Here is a 16,389-nt window from a genome sequence, read left to right on the forward strand (position 1 = left end):
CGGTTTTGTCACTGTCATTATCCACAGGTTGGCATTCCAGGTGCTTTTCCTGTAGGCCATTTGGAATTATTATTTCCAAATAATTCCAAATTATTTGGAAACAGCTTGGCTTTGCTGTTCTCAGGCTGCTGCCTTTAGAGACCCACAGCCAAACAAGCCAGCAAATCCAAATTTTTCAAGTGTTTTGGAAGCATTTAGTGGATTAAGCCTGTTTTAATATTTCTGGCTCAAAATAATTTAAAATAATGAAAAATGGGGAAAAAACATGGAGCAGGGTACATAAAAAGAGAAGAGCTGAGGAGGGAGGTATCTGAAGAAAAGCTCCCTGGGGGCGTTATTGAAAAGGTTGTGCAAAATCTCCCTCTAAAAGGATTTTCTTGGGACAAAAATGTTGTTATTGGGTCAAGAAGGTTGGTTTTGGGGCAAAAATGCTGTTCTTGGGGCAAAAAGGTTCCTCTTGGAAAAAAAAGGTCATTGCTGAATTGAGAAGACTGTTCTTGGGCAAAAAGGCAATTGTTGGGGCCAAAGGGTTCTCTTGAGTCAAAAATGGGAGCTCAAAAGTGTCATCTCAAAAAATCCAAGGCTTGAAAAACACGGCTTTAAAAAAAAAGCTGTGCCTTTCTTCGTGTGGCTTAGCAGAAGGGTGGATGATGTAGGGCCTCAGATGGCCCAGCTTGAGGCAAACGGGCGCCCGGCTCCATTTTTTGGGGTGAAAACAGAAGCTTTCAGGAGCACCCACAAAGCGGCAGCGCCTGAGGGGCGGGGGCTCTTTAAAGCGGTGTTTACGGATTCGAATCGCGGCTGCGCACAAATATACTTTTCTCACGCACAGCTACGGATCTAACGCACACCCATACACACTTCTTACCCTCATACGGGGGCCATGTACGAAAACAAAGCCGGTTTTTTTTGCGAGGTTTACGCGCGTTAAACCCCACCGGCGGCGCCGTCCCCTCAGAGCGCCCCGCCCCCTGGCGCGAGCGCGGGCGCGGCGGGAAAAGGCGCGGCCGCCCGCCCTTTTGAAGGCTCGGTCACGTGACGCGCGGAGAAGGGGCGGCGCCAGAGGGCGGAAGTCGCGCGGTGCCAACGGAGCCCGGACATGGCGGGCGTGAAAGGTACCGGGGGCTCCCTCATGAGGGAGCGCGCCCCGGGCAGCGCCTCAGCGCGGGGGCGGGCGGCCGGGAGTGGCGGGGAGGGATGCCCGGCACCGCGGGAGGTGGTGCCCGGCCCCCGGTGCGACCCGGGAGGGATGTCCGGTGCCTCAGCGCCCGCCCTGTGCCGTTGCAGCTCTCGTGGCCCTGTCCTTCAGCGGAGCCATCGGGCTGACGTTCCTCATGCTGGGCTGCGCCCTGGAGTACTACGGGTGAGCGGGCCGGCGCCCTTCCCAAAGCTTGTTTCAGAGCCATTAATTAAGTTTCTCTCGTTTAATGGCGCTCTTTGGCTCCTCCTGCGGCCCCCGCTCCCGGGCTCTTGGCTCGTGGCACTTTGTTGTGATTAAGCATCGCTTCCTAAGGCGGTATTTGCATTTGCATTAAAATAAAACCGCTGCGAACAGCTCTGTGCTGCCTCAGGAAAAGCGGCGCCGCCGTGCTGAGTGTTTTTAATCTCACAAGCATTTCCCCTAATTTCCTGTTTGTTTGAACAATCCTCCTGCCACAAGTTCCCACTCGCGATGGCCCCACCCGCGGCAGGGGCTGGAACTGGGTGAGCTTTGGGATCCCTTCCAGCCCGAGCTGCTCTGTAATTCGGTGATTCTGTGTCTGTAAGACACTTTAAAAATTCACAGGAGGCCCGTGAGAGCTCTGACGCGGAGATGGGATGTGAGGGTGTGCCTGCTTTATCCCTGTAATTCGGGAAAGCTGCTCCTCTCCTGCTCCAGTGCATTTCCTGCTTCCTCTGCGGTCAGAGCTGAATCAGCAAAATGATTCAAAACTAAAATAAATTAACCCTTGCTCGTGTGAGAGGCTGCATGCTGCTCTATCAGTGCAGGGCAAACGAGGTGCAGTTCCCCCATTTTGGGTGGAGCCTTCTGATTAATCCACTTTTCAAGCCAAAAAGTAGCATTAGGAGTTTTTTGCACCTGCTTTCTGATCCAAGTGTCTCTTTCAAGCGGTGACACATTTCTTTCCTCCCCCTCCCCAGTGTGTACTGGCCCCTGTTTGTGTTGATTTTTTACTTCATCTGCCCCATTCCCCACTTCATTGCCAAGAGAGTGGGTGATGACAGCGATGCAGCCAGCAGTGCCTGCAGGGAGCTGGCCTATTTCTTCACCACAGGAATTGTTGTCTCTGCCTTTGGATTTCCTATCATCCTTGCACGGGTGGAAGCAGTAAGTCCTTGCTAATTTTTTCTCCTCAGACCTCCCTTACTGGGTGTCATCTTCAGTCCTGCTTTTATTTCATTGCTGTGCTGTCTCCAGGTGAAAATAATCCACTGAAATTTGCCTTTTTGATCTGGGAAAAAAAAAAAAAAACTCACGTGACTGAAAAGTTTTTAGCTGGTTTTTTTTCCCCCTCCAGCCTTGTTTTGGCCCAACACAAGATAATATCTCCTCCTGCACCTCATGCCTCTCTGTCTCATGACCCTTTGCATCACTTCTTGCTCCAGCTTCTTTATTTTTCTCTTGGAATTTCTGCTTTCTTCATTTAGGATGCTGCAAACTCGGGGATTGGGCCGTGTTAGGAGTTAAAAGATAAAAGGCCAAGCTTCCAGAGCTGCCCTTGTGGCTCTCAAAGCATTTCCCAAGTTTGGCCCCTCAAAACCTGAGGAAACTCTGCCTAAATTCTTTCCTTTTTCCTTTCTGAACTGCTCTGCAGTGGTGAGATTTTGGTCACATTTGTGTGAAAGGCAAAGAATTCCCCCTGTCCCAGTGATGTTTAATGAGTCCTGCTGGTTTTCCCTTTCACTTTCACTCCTTCAAACTTTGTGTACTTGCTCTGAATTTATTTGCAATGCCCAAATCCCCTGATATTTTTATTTTGGAGCTGGGGCCTGGCAGCAGCAGAACGACCACGAGAGGGAACTCTCAGTCATGTGTTTTAAGAGTAAATGTTCCTTATTTAAGTAAATTACTTGTGCAGCTCATGAATTAAAAAAAAAAAAAAAAGCTGTTTACTTTTAAATCCACCTTTTCCATGCCTGTTACTTATTTCAAAGGAGATCTTTGGGTTTTGTTGCTTGGCAATGAAAGGAGAGCACTAATTTGACCAGATTTTTCTCTGATTTAGGTGTGTTTTAATGATTTGGAAGGCAAGTCATCATTTTCTTCTAAATCCTAGCAGTAGCTTGGCTGAAGTGTCTGTTAGTGATACAAGTGGCTGCTAATTGAATAATTAGTCACACAAATTGAATTCTTTATTGTTTGCCTTTTCTGCTTTTAGCACCTTTCTGTAGCGTTTTGATTTTTTTTAGTATTTTAGCTGATCTAATGCCCAGAAATGACTGCCCTGAGCATCTCTTCCAAGAACTGCTTTGATTGTTCCATTTCTTGCATTTCAGATCAAATGGGGAGCCTGTGGCCTGGTGCTGGCTGGCAATGCAGTCATTTTCCTTACAATTTTAGGCTTTTTCCTTGTGTTTGGCAGAGGAGATGACTTTAGCTGGGAGCAGTGGTAGGAGCTCGCTGTGGTGCTGGTAATTTTCAATATTTTACAGCTTTTCCCCTCCTGTTCTTGTGTGTATGTATAGATCATCTAAATTGTGTGGTATGTTATAATGTTCATGTGGCTTTGCATTATCACTTGATACTTTGCTTTTTTAAATGCACTTCAGCCAAAGGGACAGTGCTGACAGTTGGCTTGAAGTAGTCACTAAAATGGGGAATTATTATGAATTTATCTTTGAAGAAGTTTACAAAAAAATAAGCAGTTTTACCCATTTCTCACTGTATTTGCATTAATTTTTGGTTTAATTGTTGTGTCATTGAGCCATTGGTCACTATTCCTGTTGGGGTTTTAACCATATAATCAAAGAATAATATGAAGATTATCCTAATTGGGATTGTTCAACTTGGTCAATCTTTCTGCTTTAATTAGGATGAGTTATTTCATTTACATCTCATTAATTGTAATGCGAGAAAAATTGTAATTTTTCTTAATGGTAATAAAGCCAAACATAAGTGATGCCAACTCTTGCTGCCTAAGAAAAGCAAAAGAAAATAACCCTGGTTAAAAACCCTTCCACTTATGTTTGTTTCAAGATCATTTTCTCCCCACAAAGATATTTTCTGTCCCTATTCAGTTTAAAAATTGTGGCTATATTTGGGGAATAACATATTTTAGTGCATCTTAAAGCTGACACGACTTCTATGAAGGTTCACAAAAGGAGAAACTACCCTCAGGACACTTAAAATCACAGTTTAGTGTTCAACTGTGTATTTTTATAGGTGTGAATTGCAAGGAATTGAGTGTTCTGCTGGGTAGGATTTCTTATTTCCTCCTTGCTTTTAAAACACCCTTCTTCAACTCCTGTTTTTTTTTGTCTGGAAGAAGGTTGTTATGACATTAAAACACTATATTTTAAAATAGCATTATCCTAGTAAGCATTCACATAATCACACTTAAGAAAATATAATTTTGTTACTTTATTTGTGTACGAATAGAGGGAATGGTCAGTAATTAATTACTGCTAAAAGAGGAAATAACATTAAAGGACAGGTTTTTTTCTGGATGTTAATGCTCCATCCAGGACATAGCAGGATAAACTTACAAAAATCCTGGGAATAACAAATTATCTCAGTGTCTTCTTCCTGCTTTTGATGAAGTCTGTTGGAACTGGGGAAATGACTTGTTTTAATGGTAAACCAAATTTTTCAAATGAAACATAATTTCCATGTTTAAATCCTGCTTTAATTTTTAAAGAAGATGCTTTTTTTTCCCTATTCAGTGGCATTTTTTCACTCAATAATGGAGTAAAACAGTGAAATGAATCCCAGTCAGTGCCTGGTGATAAATTCTTAATGCCATTGCTAGCAATTCCATTTAAGTCCTCTTGGATTGGGGCTGGGTTCTGGAAAGCTTTTACTCCATTTATGTACCAAAGGCTGAGATAGAAATCTACATAACTACTCAATTACTGATGGAGTTTTGGGGAGGAAAACCAGCTGAGATTGAATTTTTCCTGAAAAGAAATCATTCTGTAGTGTGTGGCAGGAACAGTGAACAAGGACAATCTGAAGTGACCAGGAGGACCAGAAAATGCTGTTTTAAATTGCTTTTTGCCAAATTTTTCCATTGTACTGTATCCCCTTTGGGCTGTGGTTGGTGGGTACCTCATGGGTGGTGAGTGGAGAAGGTCAATGCTTTTTTTATTATTATTTTTATTATTTGTATTATTATTTGGAAGTACTTATGTGCACTAATCCCTAATGTGAATTTCATGCAGTTTTCACATTACATTTAATGTTTAAAAGTGTGTTGAAATCATGGAGATCTTCCTTAACCTCTGTAAATTTACTTTGTTATCAAATATGGTAAAAAATAATATTTCAGTGGGGTTTTTTTCTCCAGAGCTTCAGTCCCACTGAGCTCTGATGTCTGTACTGGGAATTCTGTCCCATCCCTCCGGTGGGAATTCATTGTGGTTTCCCTGGAATGGTTTTCCTGTGTGGAAGTGAATACTGTGTATCCAAAGTGCCTTAATTTCCACACAACGCTGATTTTTGTGACGGCACCTCCACCGCAAGATGAGTGTTCCCTAATCAGCTGGAAATCTGTGGCTGCATTTTCCAAAGCTTCCTTGTCAGCCAATCCTGTTTCCTGTCATTGGGAATGCAGGGCAGCTTTTGTACCTTTTGTAAACAGTTTTTTTATGATTGCCACATCCCTGAGAGCATCGAGTATTAAAACATTCAAATATATTCTACTTGTCTTTCCAAGTTGCCTACTAAAACTGACTTTTGGAATTGTCTAATAAACATATCTGATGCTTAAAGATTTGTGTGTCTTAAATTTCAAGAGGTGACAACAGACAGGTGTGAGGGGGAAGGTAAAACATGTCCAGTGCTCCTTACCTGATGTGGAATGGACAATTCCAGGAGCCATGGAAGTGGAATCAGTGTAGAACGTGTTGGAAAGGTAAAGGATCATCACTTATTTCTTGTGTACCTGGTGAAATTGGGAGGTTTTTAAAAGCATTCCATGAAAAAGATGGGATGTAAGGTAGTGCTTGAGCTTTTCCCTTTCTTCCAGGAATGGATAAAATCCGTTCTCTGTCAGCAGGGCAGGGATGCAGAGGGCATCAGAGCTCTCCTTCTCTTCCAGGTATTAAAGTGATGAAAATATTAAAGTGGGGAATCCTGACCTCCCCAGAGCTTGGGAAAATGGAGTTATTGAATCCCCCACGGTGAGGAGGGGTTTGTGGTGTCTCTTTGGAGCTTCATTTTCACAGCAGTGCCTTGAGTACAGGGCTTTGGAGAAGGTGACTGTGGATCAGAGAGCTGTGCACAGGGAGTGTTTGGGAATGCTGCTCACCTTTGGCAGAGTCCCTTCAGCTCCAGGCTTGGTCCTGAGCTCCCCAGAGCTTGGGAAAATGGAGTTATTGAATCCATTTCTGACAGCCCCCACAGTGAGGAGGAGTTTGTGGTGTCTGTTTGGGAGAGCTTTCTGCTGACAGCAGTGCCCTGAGTGCAAGGCTTTGGAGGAGCTGAGCGTGGGTCAGAGAGCTGCTGGCTGTGCACAGGGAGTGTTTGGGAATGCTGCTCACCTTTGGGAGAGTCCCTTCAGCTCCAGGCTCGGTCCTGAGCTCCTTTTTTTAACCTGCTGCTGGATTTGGGGGTGTTGTCTGTGTGGGGTAACTTAGATTTCCTATCCTTCCCACTCTTTCTTCAATTACTCCCTGTCACATCCACTGGGTTGGATTAAAAAAAATCCAGCACAGGAGGTGCTGGTCCCCCTCTGGTTTTGTGGGTTCTTCAATCCTCTCAGAAGCTGCTAACCTTCCTGAGCAGTTGTTATGACTTGGGTAACTTCCTAAAACCTTTGAACAGCCTTTAATCCCATAAAATGAGTGTAAGCTCGTTAACACCGGGGTGATACCAGACAGAGTGTCCTGGTAAAACACATTTCAAATTGTGGTGTCCAGCTGCAAATGGTGGAAAGCTCTGAAATGAGTTTTATAACCCTGATCTCAATTCTTAGCGCAGCAGGACTTTTCAGATCCTCCACTGTTTGCTCTGCAGGGATTGTTTTGGGCTCTGATAAAGGATGGGCAGACTCTCTCATTAAGCTGGATGCTCACCAGGTACAATTGAGCCATTGATCTGTTTAAGTGGCCCCTGGAAGCACATGACCAGTTCCTACTGCAGGGCTTCCCAGGGAAAATCTGATAAAATGGGTGAGGAAGCACTGGCTGCTGAATTGGGATCAAATTTTAAAGATCAGCTGGAGATATTTTCTCAAAAGGCCTGTTCTGTATTTATCTTGTTTTATTGCTTTGCTTTTGCCCTTTATTTTGAGGTTTGGTTCAGCTGTTTCTGGGTTATATTAAAAATGGGTTACAGGTGTTTATTCCCCGTGACCAGTACTTATTTTTTTTTTAATGGCATTATTAGTTCCTTTAGTATAGTTCTAGATTGTAACAAATATTCTGGATATTCATCTTTCTAATGGACTCCTTGGTCCCTGTGACCTCTCCCACCCCTGCTCTGCCTGTGCAGGAGATTGCACACTTGGAGTTCCTGCTGGGGACACAACAGGGATTATAAAAACACCCCTCTTGTCCCTCAGGAAATTCCTAGGGAACAGATGGAAGATTGTTTTCCAAGTGAGACTCAACCCATGGCTCTCTTTAATACAGTAGTTTAGATATAGTGAATATAACTGTGCAAAATGGCACATAATATAATAATAAGTACACATTATTCATGATAAAAAGCCTTCCTGTTGCAGTTTTGCATTCAGGGAAGACTTCTGTGAAATGAATATAAGAGGGATTTCAAATCAGCCCAGGTGTTGGGATCTGAACCCCCAATGTGTTTTTAGCTCTTTGCCTGCCCACAGCCAAACTGGTGGAAATTGCCTGTGTTGCATTGTTACATATTTTTAATTGCACATTTTCTTGGGGGATGCTGAGAAAAGGAATTTGCTCACTGTTGTGGAGGTAAGAAAACCAAAGCAGAAATCATTTTCAGGCTGGAGTTTTAAATTATTTGAAACCCTTAAAAGGAGAATAATTCTGAGGTACAAACAGCAATGTTGGTGTCTCTGCTAGGTCCAGGGGGTCCTTTCAGGTTACCAATACATTTGAATTTTGATTTATCCCTGCTTGGAACTTCATTTTCCAATGCCCAGACTGTGCTGCTTTCCTTTCCTTGGTCCATGGCAGTAAATGGCAGATGCTGCCTGGGTGCTTTTGGTTTTTTTGAGGATTTGGGAACAAGTTAAAGGGTGTTTAAAGTGCCTTTGAAAGCAGTACTTGGAATAAGAGGATTGAGGGTGACATTTGTATGTTTTGCTTACCCTCTGTTGGGACTGTTTGATCCGGGGCTGGGATTTTGCTGCTCTGCTATTTCCCAGTATAACAGGAGCCTTTGTTCCCAGTTCTCCATCTTTAAAGGGAAAAAAAAAAAAATAAAAACCCAACCCTTTCCACCACCCAGAAACAAAAGCTGCAATATTGTCACTTTCTGGCTGCTGATCAAACTCTCCCTTGGGAAGTTGATGGGGATTTGGGATCAGGGAGGGATGAAAGCCTGACCCAGCTGGGTTGGTGACCCCTTTAATGTGGGTGGGAGTCACTGTGCTTTGGCTGAGGGGCTGGGATTTCTGGCTGTGCCTCACAGGAGCGGGGTGTTGGATCCACAAATCCCTGCCCTAAACACAGGGAGAGGATTTACCAGCTTGTCCTTGTTCCTAGGAACACAGCTGAGTGTCACCCAGTGTGGCAGGTTTTTAGCACCAAATAAATGATGTCTTAAACAGCTCCAGGATGATAAATATAAAAAATCCCAAAAGAAAACTCTGTTCAATTTTAGAAATGCAGAATATTCCTCCTGCATACAGAAATAAATTTTATCTTTGAAATCAGATTATACAAACTAATGTAATTTAGCCAGTCCAGAGTATGCTGGGTTTTCTTCCCATTCTTTTAAAGACTGCATTCCTAACAAATATTTTGCTGCTTAATTAAAATCTACAGCAGAAAATAAATCGGTTTTCATGGATCTCTTAAGAGCCAGCCAGTCCTTAGAAACAATTTCCAAATGCCCAGCCTTTGTCTGGGAGTCTCAGAAGTGAGGAATGTGGGAAGTTAATTAGGATGCAGCCAATCTCCTCAATTAGGATTGGGATTATTCACCTCCCTTTGGACACCTGAAGGTGATCACAGGTATCTCTGTTTCTCTGCTCTTTTGCAGGGGTTGATTTGTCATATTTGGAAGGATTTAATGTCAGAACAATTTTTATGAAATAAAAACCCCTCATCACTGCTACTGACTTTTGAAAAGAAATGTGTTTGTTTTACTGTGTGATGGTTTGAGATGGTTGCTCAAGCCTCGTGGGCTGTGAGGTATTTTTAAAGTGTGGCCTTTGGTTTGGTGTGAAAAATTGCCCAATTAACTTAATTTTAGTCTCATCTTCTTGTTGATGCAGTGATGCTTCTGACAAGTGATGGAAGTCACAGTGAATGACAGCACTGCTCCCTTTTCCTTTAGTGATGGGAAGAATTAAAACAGAAATAAAGTCAGCTGGGGGGATCATTTCCAAATAGATCCCAAACTTTTGGATTCTTTGCAGAATTTTAAGTAAATCAAAGGGCAAAACCAATTTTCTGCCATCTGTTTGTCTGACACTGAAGTGTTTTTATTGCCCACAACTCTTCAGTTTTGTGTGAGGTGCTCCAAGTTCCTGCAGTAATTATATTTTCTGCTCTGTAATGGGCAGGTAATGAGGTAAACTCATTTTGAGGGTCAGTCAACACCTGATTTCCTGTAGCACTTTTAGTAATCTCATTAAATGAATAGTAGCTAACTTTTAAATGGCAGGAATAGGTCATTCCTTAGGGCTGTATTTTTATTTGGAGACTGAGTGTGGCAGCAGGATTTAGGCTGGTTTGGTCCCCTTTAAATCTCAAAACTCCTGCCCCAAAATGAAACCTTTTAAAATTAGTGTTATTAATCAAGTTTAATAGTCAATTTAATCTCTTATTAACTCATGTACAAAGAAATTGCAGTGGAGGGAAAGAGCTGATGTTGAACTGGGATGATTCAGGGGTGCTCAAACATCCTGCAGCCAGCTCCAGAATGGAATTAAATAAATAAATTAAATAAATGTGACCTTTCTGAAGGGAAAACCTGTCTGCACTGAATAATCAAATCAGATTTGTGTTTGACAGCCTTCAAGGGGAGACCTTTTGCCACAAATACCTGATCAATAAGGGAGAGTTTGGAGATGTAGAGCATCTCTAAAAGTCCAAAAATGATTTAAATGTGCAGGGCCTGGGGTGTGAGTGGAGACTGGAGTGGGTTGTGGGTTTGGATGTTCTGCTCTTGCCTGGTGTGGTGTGAATGGCTCTGGGTGTGGAATTCCTGTCTGAATCCCTTGGAATTCTGCTTCTTGGGGAGCTCCTTGCCAAGTGTGGGAGAGCTGATCCCTGCCCTGCTCATTCCCACTCCTCCGGCCCCAGCAGTGCCTTGGCCTCTCCCTCCTCCTGCAGGAGCACCTGGCAAAGGCTGCTGGTGATGCCTCAGGTTTGGCTTTTCTATTTTCCCATTCTGAGCTGCTTTAGTGTGTGGGTCTGGGCTTCACATCAGGGGATGCTGAGCTCTCTGCACAGAGCAGGGACACAAAACAATTCCTGCTCCAGCTGGGCACCAAGGACAAATGACCCAAAGCTCAGGCCCAGGAGCACAAACAGCGTGGGCTGGAGAGAGAAAAACAAGCAGGATGGGAGTGCCTGGGCTAAAGCTGGAATGGGACAATGAACTGCAAGGTGCAAATGGAGCAGAGCTGATCCCAGTGAGAGCCCCCGGGAGCGCTCGTGCATTTTGGGACCATTTTGGTTCCTCTTGGCTGCAGCCCTGGCTGGGCTCTGGTGCTGCCCAAGGTGGATCCATGGAGGAGATCCTTTCCATAAATCCCTGCTTTATTCTGTGACTCTGCCCAGCCTCTGTTCTAGGGCAGCCCTCACAAGGCATCAGTGATGCTGCCTGAGGGAACATTCCCATGTGGAATTCCTGAGGGAAAGGCACACAGAGCACCCCTCTCCATGGGCCAGCTGCTCCCAGCCTGCTCCAGAGGCACCAAAAACTGGGAATGGCTGTCCTAGGCACTGCTGATCCCATTTTTCTCCCAAATAAAGAGGGAACAACTTCAGAATCCAGCGTCCCAGTGTTCCCACCATCCCATAAATCTCAGGGCACAGCCCCCAGTGCCTCTCTCAGAGATTTCACCTCTTTTTGGTGGGACTCTGTGTCCCTGACCCTTTCCCTGCTGTCACAATTCCAGGATCATCCCTTCACTCACACTTTCTCTGTGCCAGCATTCTCTGGACACATCATTCCCACCCAGAAGGATCCATCTGCTTCTCGTTCTTGCCTCTTCCCATATCTTCCCTTTCTAGCCCAGTTTTTCCTGTTTTCCCACCACACACTCAATATCCCTGTATTTTTTTCCCCTCATGCAATTCCTTCTCACCTATTATTATCTAGAAAATAAGCAGAAAAGCAACATCTCAGCAGATGGATCCAGCCATTCCACACTCCAGCTGAACAGGGATGAAATGCTGCCAGATTTTGGACACTGAAACTCAAATCTTCCAAGGATTTATCCAAAAATTAGTGCCCACACCTTTGCTTTGTAGGAGCTGAAAACTGGACAGTATTCCAGCACTTCCCTTGATGTTTAGGTGAAATAATCTGATTTTTGAGAATAATGCAGGAAAAAAGAACCACGAAAGATGTGTGAGGTTGTCTCTTATTTAGGAATTTTTTCTCCCTTTTGGGGTGAAGGATGTGTGAGGTTGTTTTTTATTTAGGAATGTTTTTTTCCCTTTTGGGATGGTGGGACAAGGTGATGGAGGATCCTTGTACCCATTTTCAAACTTCCCTGCTCTAATGAAAAAAATGGTGCCATTTTTAAAAAAAAACTTTAAGGCCCCTTCCAACCCTTCCATGATTTTCATTTATTGTGGGCATGAGTAGATGGGGTTTCTGTGTTGGATGAAACTCATCACTGAGATAAAAACTTTTAAGTAAAATCCTCTCTCCATAGCCAGAACCACAAAAGTGACCTCAATTTGGATTAAGCCACCCATTTGATACTTTTTCTGAGTCTGTGACTATCACAAACTGAATTTTTGACAGATTTAGAAACATTTAAATTGATAAAAAGCCTAGAATTTTTTTTTTTTTTTTAATGAAGGCATTTACTCAAAATACCTTCCCCTTTTCTGCAGCATTTCTCTCTCTGCCAGCTCCGTGCTGTGAATTCCTGGTCTCTGTGTGAGATCCCACTTGAGAGCCCAGATTGGTGCCAGCTTTTCTGAAGTGCTGCTGGAAATAGATCCCCCCACCACCACCTCCTGAGGGAAAAAGTCGTGGTGTTTACTTTCTCCTCCCAGAGCTGGAGCTGAGTGTGTCACCCTGGCAGGGACTGTGGGGATAACAGACCAAACAACGCTTTGGAATCTGAAGTAAATCCTGGTTTCTTCATGGCTGTGGCATCAGCAAAGCTGGCTTTACACGGACAGCAGTGTTTGGGTTCTTCCACAGTCCCATCCATGCACGTTTTCACTAAAATCTGATTTCAAATGATGCTCATCAGGAAGAAAAATAGAACGAAAATCAAGTCAAGCTGTTGGAGAGGTGTCTGCTGGCCCTGAGTTTCCTTCACTCTTCCCGTTATCCCCTTTATTTTCCAGCTGCTAATTCCTGTTAAGGACACACATGACTAAAAAGTCTTTTTAGGGGAATTGAGAACCCTGGGTGGTTTCCTTTCCTCATCCAAAGAGGAAAACCCTGGGTGGTTTCATTTCCTCACCCAAAGAGGGTCACGTTTTGTTCTGTAAATATTCTGGTGCTGTTGAGTGAAAGCAGAGTTGGACCAGGGAAACTTCATAGAACAGCAAAATTTGTCCTATTTGATGGAAATTGTAGAGTCCTGGAATGGTTTGGCTTGGAAAGGACCTTAAAGCCCATCTCATTCCCATGGCAGGGACACCTCCCATTATCCCAGGCTGCTCCAAGAGTCCAGCCTGGCCTTGGACCCTTCCAGGGATCCAGTGTGGATTTCCCCAGGCTCCAGTTTCCTTTTTATGCAATCCTTGTTCTCCCTGGCACCAGGAGTGCTGTTCCCACACACAGGGCTTAGTCACTGCAAAGCCAACCAGCTCAAATATATCCTCATTTCCAAGTTGAGAAGGAAAATACTCTGAAAAAAGGAAATTATTTATTAGGAAACACGTTTGCCATGTAAAATATCGGTGTGAAGCACAAAGGTGAGCAGAGCAGATTGGTTTTCTGTACCTCAGAGGCAGCATGAGCACAACCTCTGATGTAAATGTTACTATAGTAACAGTGGTTTTATTTAAAAGCCCATTAAATAGACATATCAAACACATCCAGCCTGTCAAAATGGAAGTTAAACTGCACAGCCTGCTGCTTCAAGGACCACTTTTTTTTTGGCCAGACTTGTATATTTTGCTGCAATTTCCCCCTTGAATGCACTCAGGATCCTCTTTTTGCCAAATGACTCCGTGGCTCTTGGGAAATAAGCTGCACTAATGGTGACAGCACTAATTACCTGGGACCTCTTGTGCAGCTGTGTGAAGGCTTAAAAAGGGATGGAAATTTGCTGTAGATCATTCCCTTCTGCCTCCCTCCAAAGCTTATTCCTAACAGAGCTTAACTATTAAAAAATAAAGAATATATTATGAAATATTATCTATTCATCCTTCCTGTTCCACAGGTTCAGCTGAACTTCCCTTGGGAAGCCAAAGGTGTTTGGTTTTCCTCCCTTTTTTCCTTCTTCCCTCTCCATGAGCAGCTGCTGTGGCTCTGCCCCTCCTGGCCCGGTGTCAGTTCTGCCTCTCAAACCATGCTTTGATTATAAAGTAATTACAGATTTGCATAAATGAAGAGAATCTTGTGAATATCAAGGGTTGTATGGTTTTTGTGCTTCATCTTGGAAACTTCCCTGTGCTTGCTGTGGTGCAAACTCCTGGTGTTCTTTGCCTAAAAGATGAATAGTTTGGACAAGGGATGGAGGGACAGGAAAAGAGGGAATGGCTTCACCATGAAAGAAAGTAGGTTTGGGTTGGATATTGCAAAGGAATTCCTGGCTGTGAGGGCGGGGGGACACCCTGGAATAGAATTTCCAGGGAAGCTGTGGCTGCCCCTGGATCCCTGGCAGTGTCCCAGGCCAGGTTTGGAGCAGCCTGGCACAGTGGGAAGTGTCCCTGCCCATGGGATGGGATTTAAGGTCCCACCCAACCCAAAGGCAGCCTGGCATCTCTGCTCCTCCTCGGATAATCTATGTAGATGGAAAACCAGGCAGGAGATTTTTGACTCAGGAGAGCTGAGCAGGGGATTAGGAATTTTTATTTGTAAGAGACCAGGGAATTATTATGATCTGCCACACAGGGCTCTGTGACTGTATCCAGCATAATTGGTGGAAGGAATTGCTTTAATGTCACATTTTTAAAATAAATAAACCCTCAAGGCTGAAGTTTTGTTCTGTTGGAGAACAGTTCTGTGTTTCTTGCTCACGCTTAGATTCAAAACATGCACATAGGTCACTGAAATCTTCTCATGTGCTTTGCAAAACCACTCGGGGCTTGGTATTTTATGGTATTTTGTTGTTTTTCAACATGAAACTCGTTGAAAGGCTTCTGGCCCCTTGTTATTTTTATAATGCTTTGAGGGAGAAAATCTGAGGTGAAACGTGGAGGCTGAGGGAAAAAAAAAAAAACAACAACATTTCCTTGTTTGTATTTATAATAAAAGCCTCTCCAAAAGTTGTTTTGGTTCCACAAACGAGGGAGGGGATGCTGTGCTGAGGCTGGAGAAGATCCTGGATTTCCATATCCTGGTGAATAAAGCACAGAGAAACTGAAAATCCTGGAGTCAAAATGGCACTGGCAAAATAGAAACTCACGGAGGTAATTCAGACATGAAGAGAAGCAAAACAACAGGGATGAAAACATCTGAGCAGCAAGATGTTAAATAATAATATTAATTTTTAATTATAATTAATAATAACATTATTATTATTTAATATAATTATTTAATCAAATATGAATAATATTAATATTTGAATATAATTAATAATATTAATATTTTAATTAATAATAATAATAAAGTAATAGAATCCCAGAATCATTTAAGTTGGAAAAGCCCACCAAGGCCAGCAAGAGCTGATCCCCACCTTGTCCCCAGCCCAGAGCTCTGAATGCCACTTCCAGGAATTCCTGGGACACCCCCAGGGATGGGGACTCCAAACCTCCCTGGGCAGCCCCTGACAAGGCCTGACCTTATCTAAAAATACAGTACAAAAACATTCAACAAAAAAAAATCATAAACTTATATTTCTATATAAGTTATATATATAAATATATATATATAATATATAAATATATTATATAAATATATAAAAGTTTTAATATATAAATAATAAATATTTTATTTATTTTTATAAATAAAAATATACCTTAAATAAATAAAAAGCTTTATAAATAAAATAATAAAAATTATAACTAAAATTTTTTAAATGATAAAAAATATAAAAATATAAAATAATAAAATATAAATAAACCAAAAAAATTCAATAAAAATATCCACAATACAATAAAAGTAAATAAAAAAAATTAAAAAAACAAAAATAAATACTATAACAAGTATCTATTAGTTTAAAAAATTATATATTACCTTATAACAAAAAAAACTTAGGACTACTCTTAAACTATAACCAAATACTTACACCTCTAAAATCTCATAACCTCTAAAATTAATATTTATCTGAACAAATCTCCTTTCTATGGGGAAATTCCTGCTGGTCCAGCCTGAGCCTCCTGTCCTGTCCCTGTTCCCTGATCCCACCTGGCTCCCAGATCCCGGCAAGGATCAGCCTTCGAGGCCTCCAGGAAAGCTGGTCTGTAAAGGAGGACAGAATAAACTGGAATTGAACTTTACACAGAGGATGATCAAGATGAAGGCACAATGTAACACGTGTCAAAGAACTCTGACAGGAGGAATTACCTGTCTTCTCTCTTCCTCAAGAGGATTAAGCTCAAGGAAGTTTTAGTTTGGGTCTGATGGGAGGGGAAAAAACCTTCAAAAATAAATAAATTTGCACTAGTGGAGGCTTTGTAGGGGATTTTTTTTTTTTTCCCCTGGTTGGCTGAACTGCAGTGGCACATGGGGAAGTGAAAGAAAACTCTGTCAAATGTTTGTCTCAA

At 42.7% G+C, this 16,389-nt stretch overlaps 1 protein-coding gene and 1 long non-coding RNA gene across 2 annotated transcripts; one reads left to right on the top strand and one right to left on the bottom strand.

Moving 5' to 3' along the window:
- Positions 1 to 1,058: 1,058 nt before the first annotated feature.
- Positions 1,059 to 5,931, top strand: LEPROT (leptin receptor overlapping transcript). The gene is made up of 4 exons (XM_053984569.1): positions 1,059 to 1,115; positions 1,288 to 1,363; positions 2,143 to 2,329; positions 3,499 to 5,931. The coding sequence occupies exons 1-4, from the start codon at positions 1,100 to 1,102 to the stop codon at positions 3,613 to 3,615; spliced, it is 396 nt and encodes a 131-aa protein (XP_053840544.1). The 5' UTR covers positions 1,059 to 1,099; the 3' UTR covers positions 3,616 to 5,931.
- Positions 5,932 to 14,507: 8,576 nt separating this feature from the next.
- On the bottom strand, positions 14,508 to 15,530 carry LOC128811634 (uncharacterized). Its single transcript, XR_008438411.1, has 2 exons — positions 15,360 to 15,530; positions 14,508 to 15,020 (listed from the first exon to the last, which is right to left on the bottom strand). It is a non-coding gene; the product is annotated as an uncharacterized LOC128811634 (long non-coding RNA).
- Between the last annotated feature and the right edge of the window lie 859 nt (positions 15,531 to 16,389).

The sequence above is a fragment of the Vidua macroura genome, chromosome 9, assembly GCF_024509145.1.
Source record: "Vidua macroura isolate BioBank_ID:100142 chromosome 9, ASM2450914v1, whole genome shotgun sequence".
Lineage (NCBI taxonomy): Eukaryota > Metazoa > Chordata > Aves > Passeriformes > Viduidae > Vidua > Vidua macroura.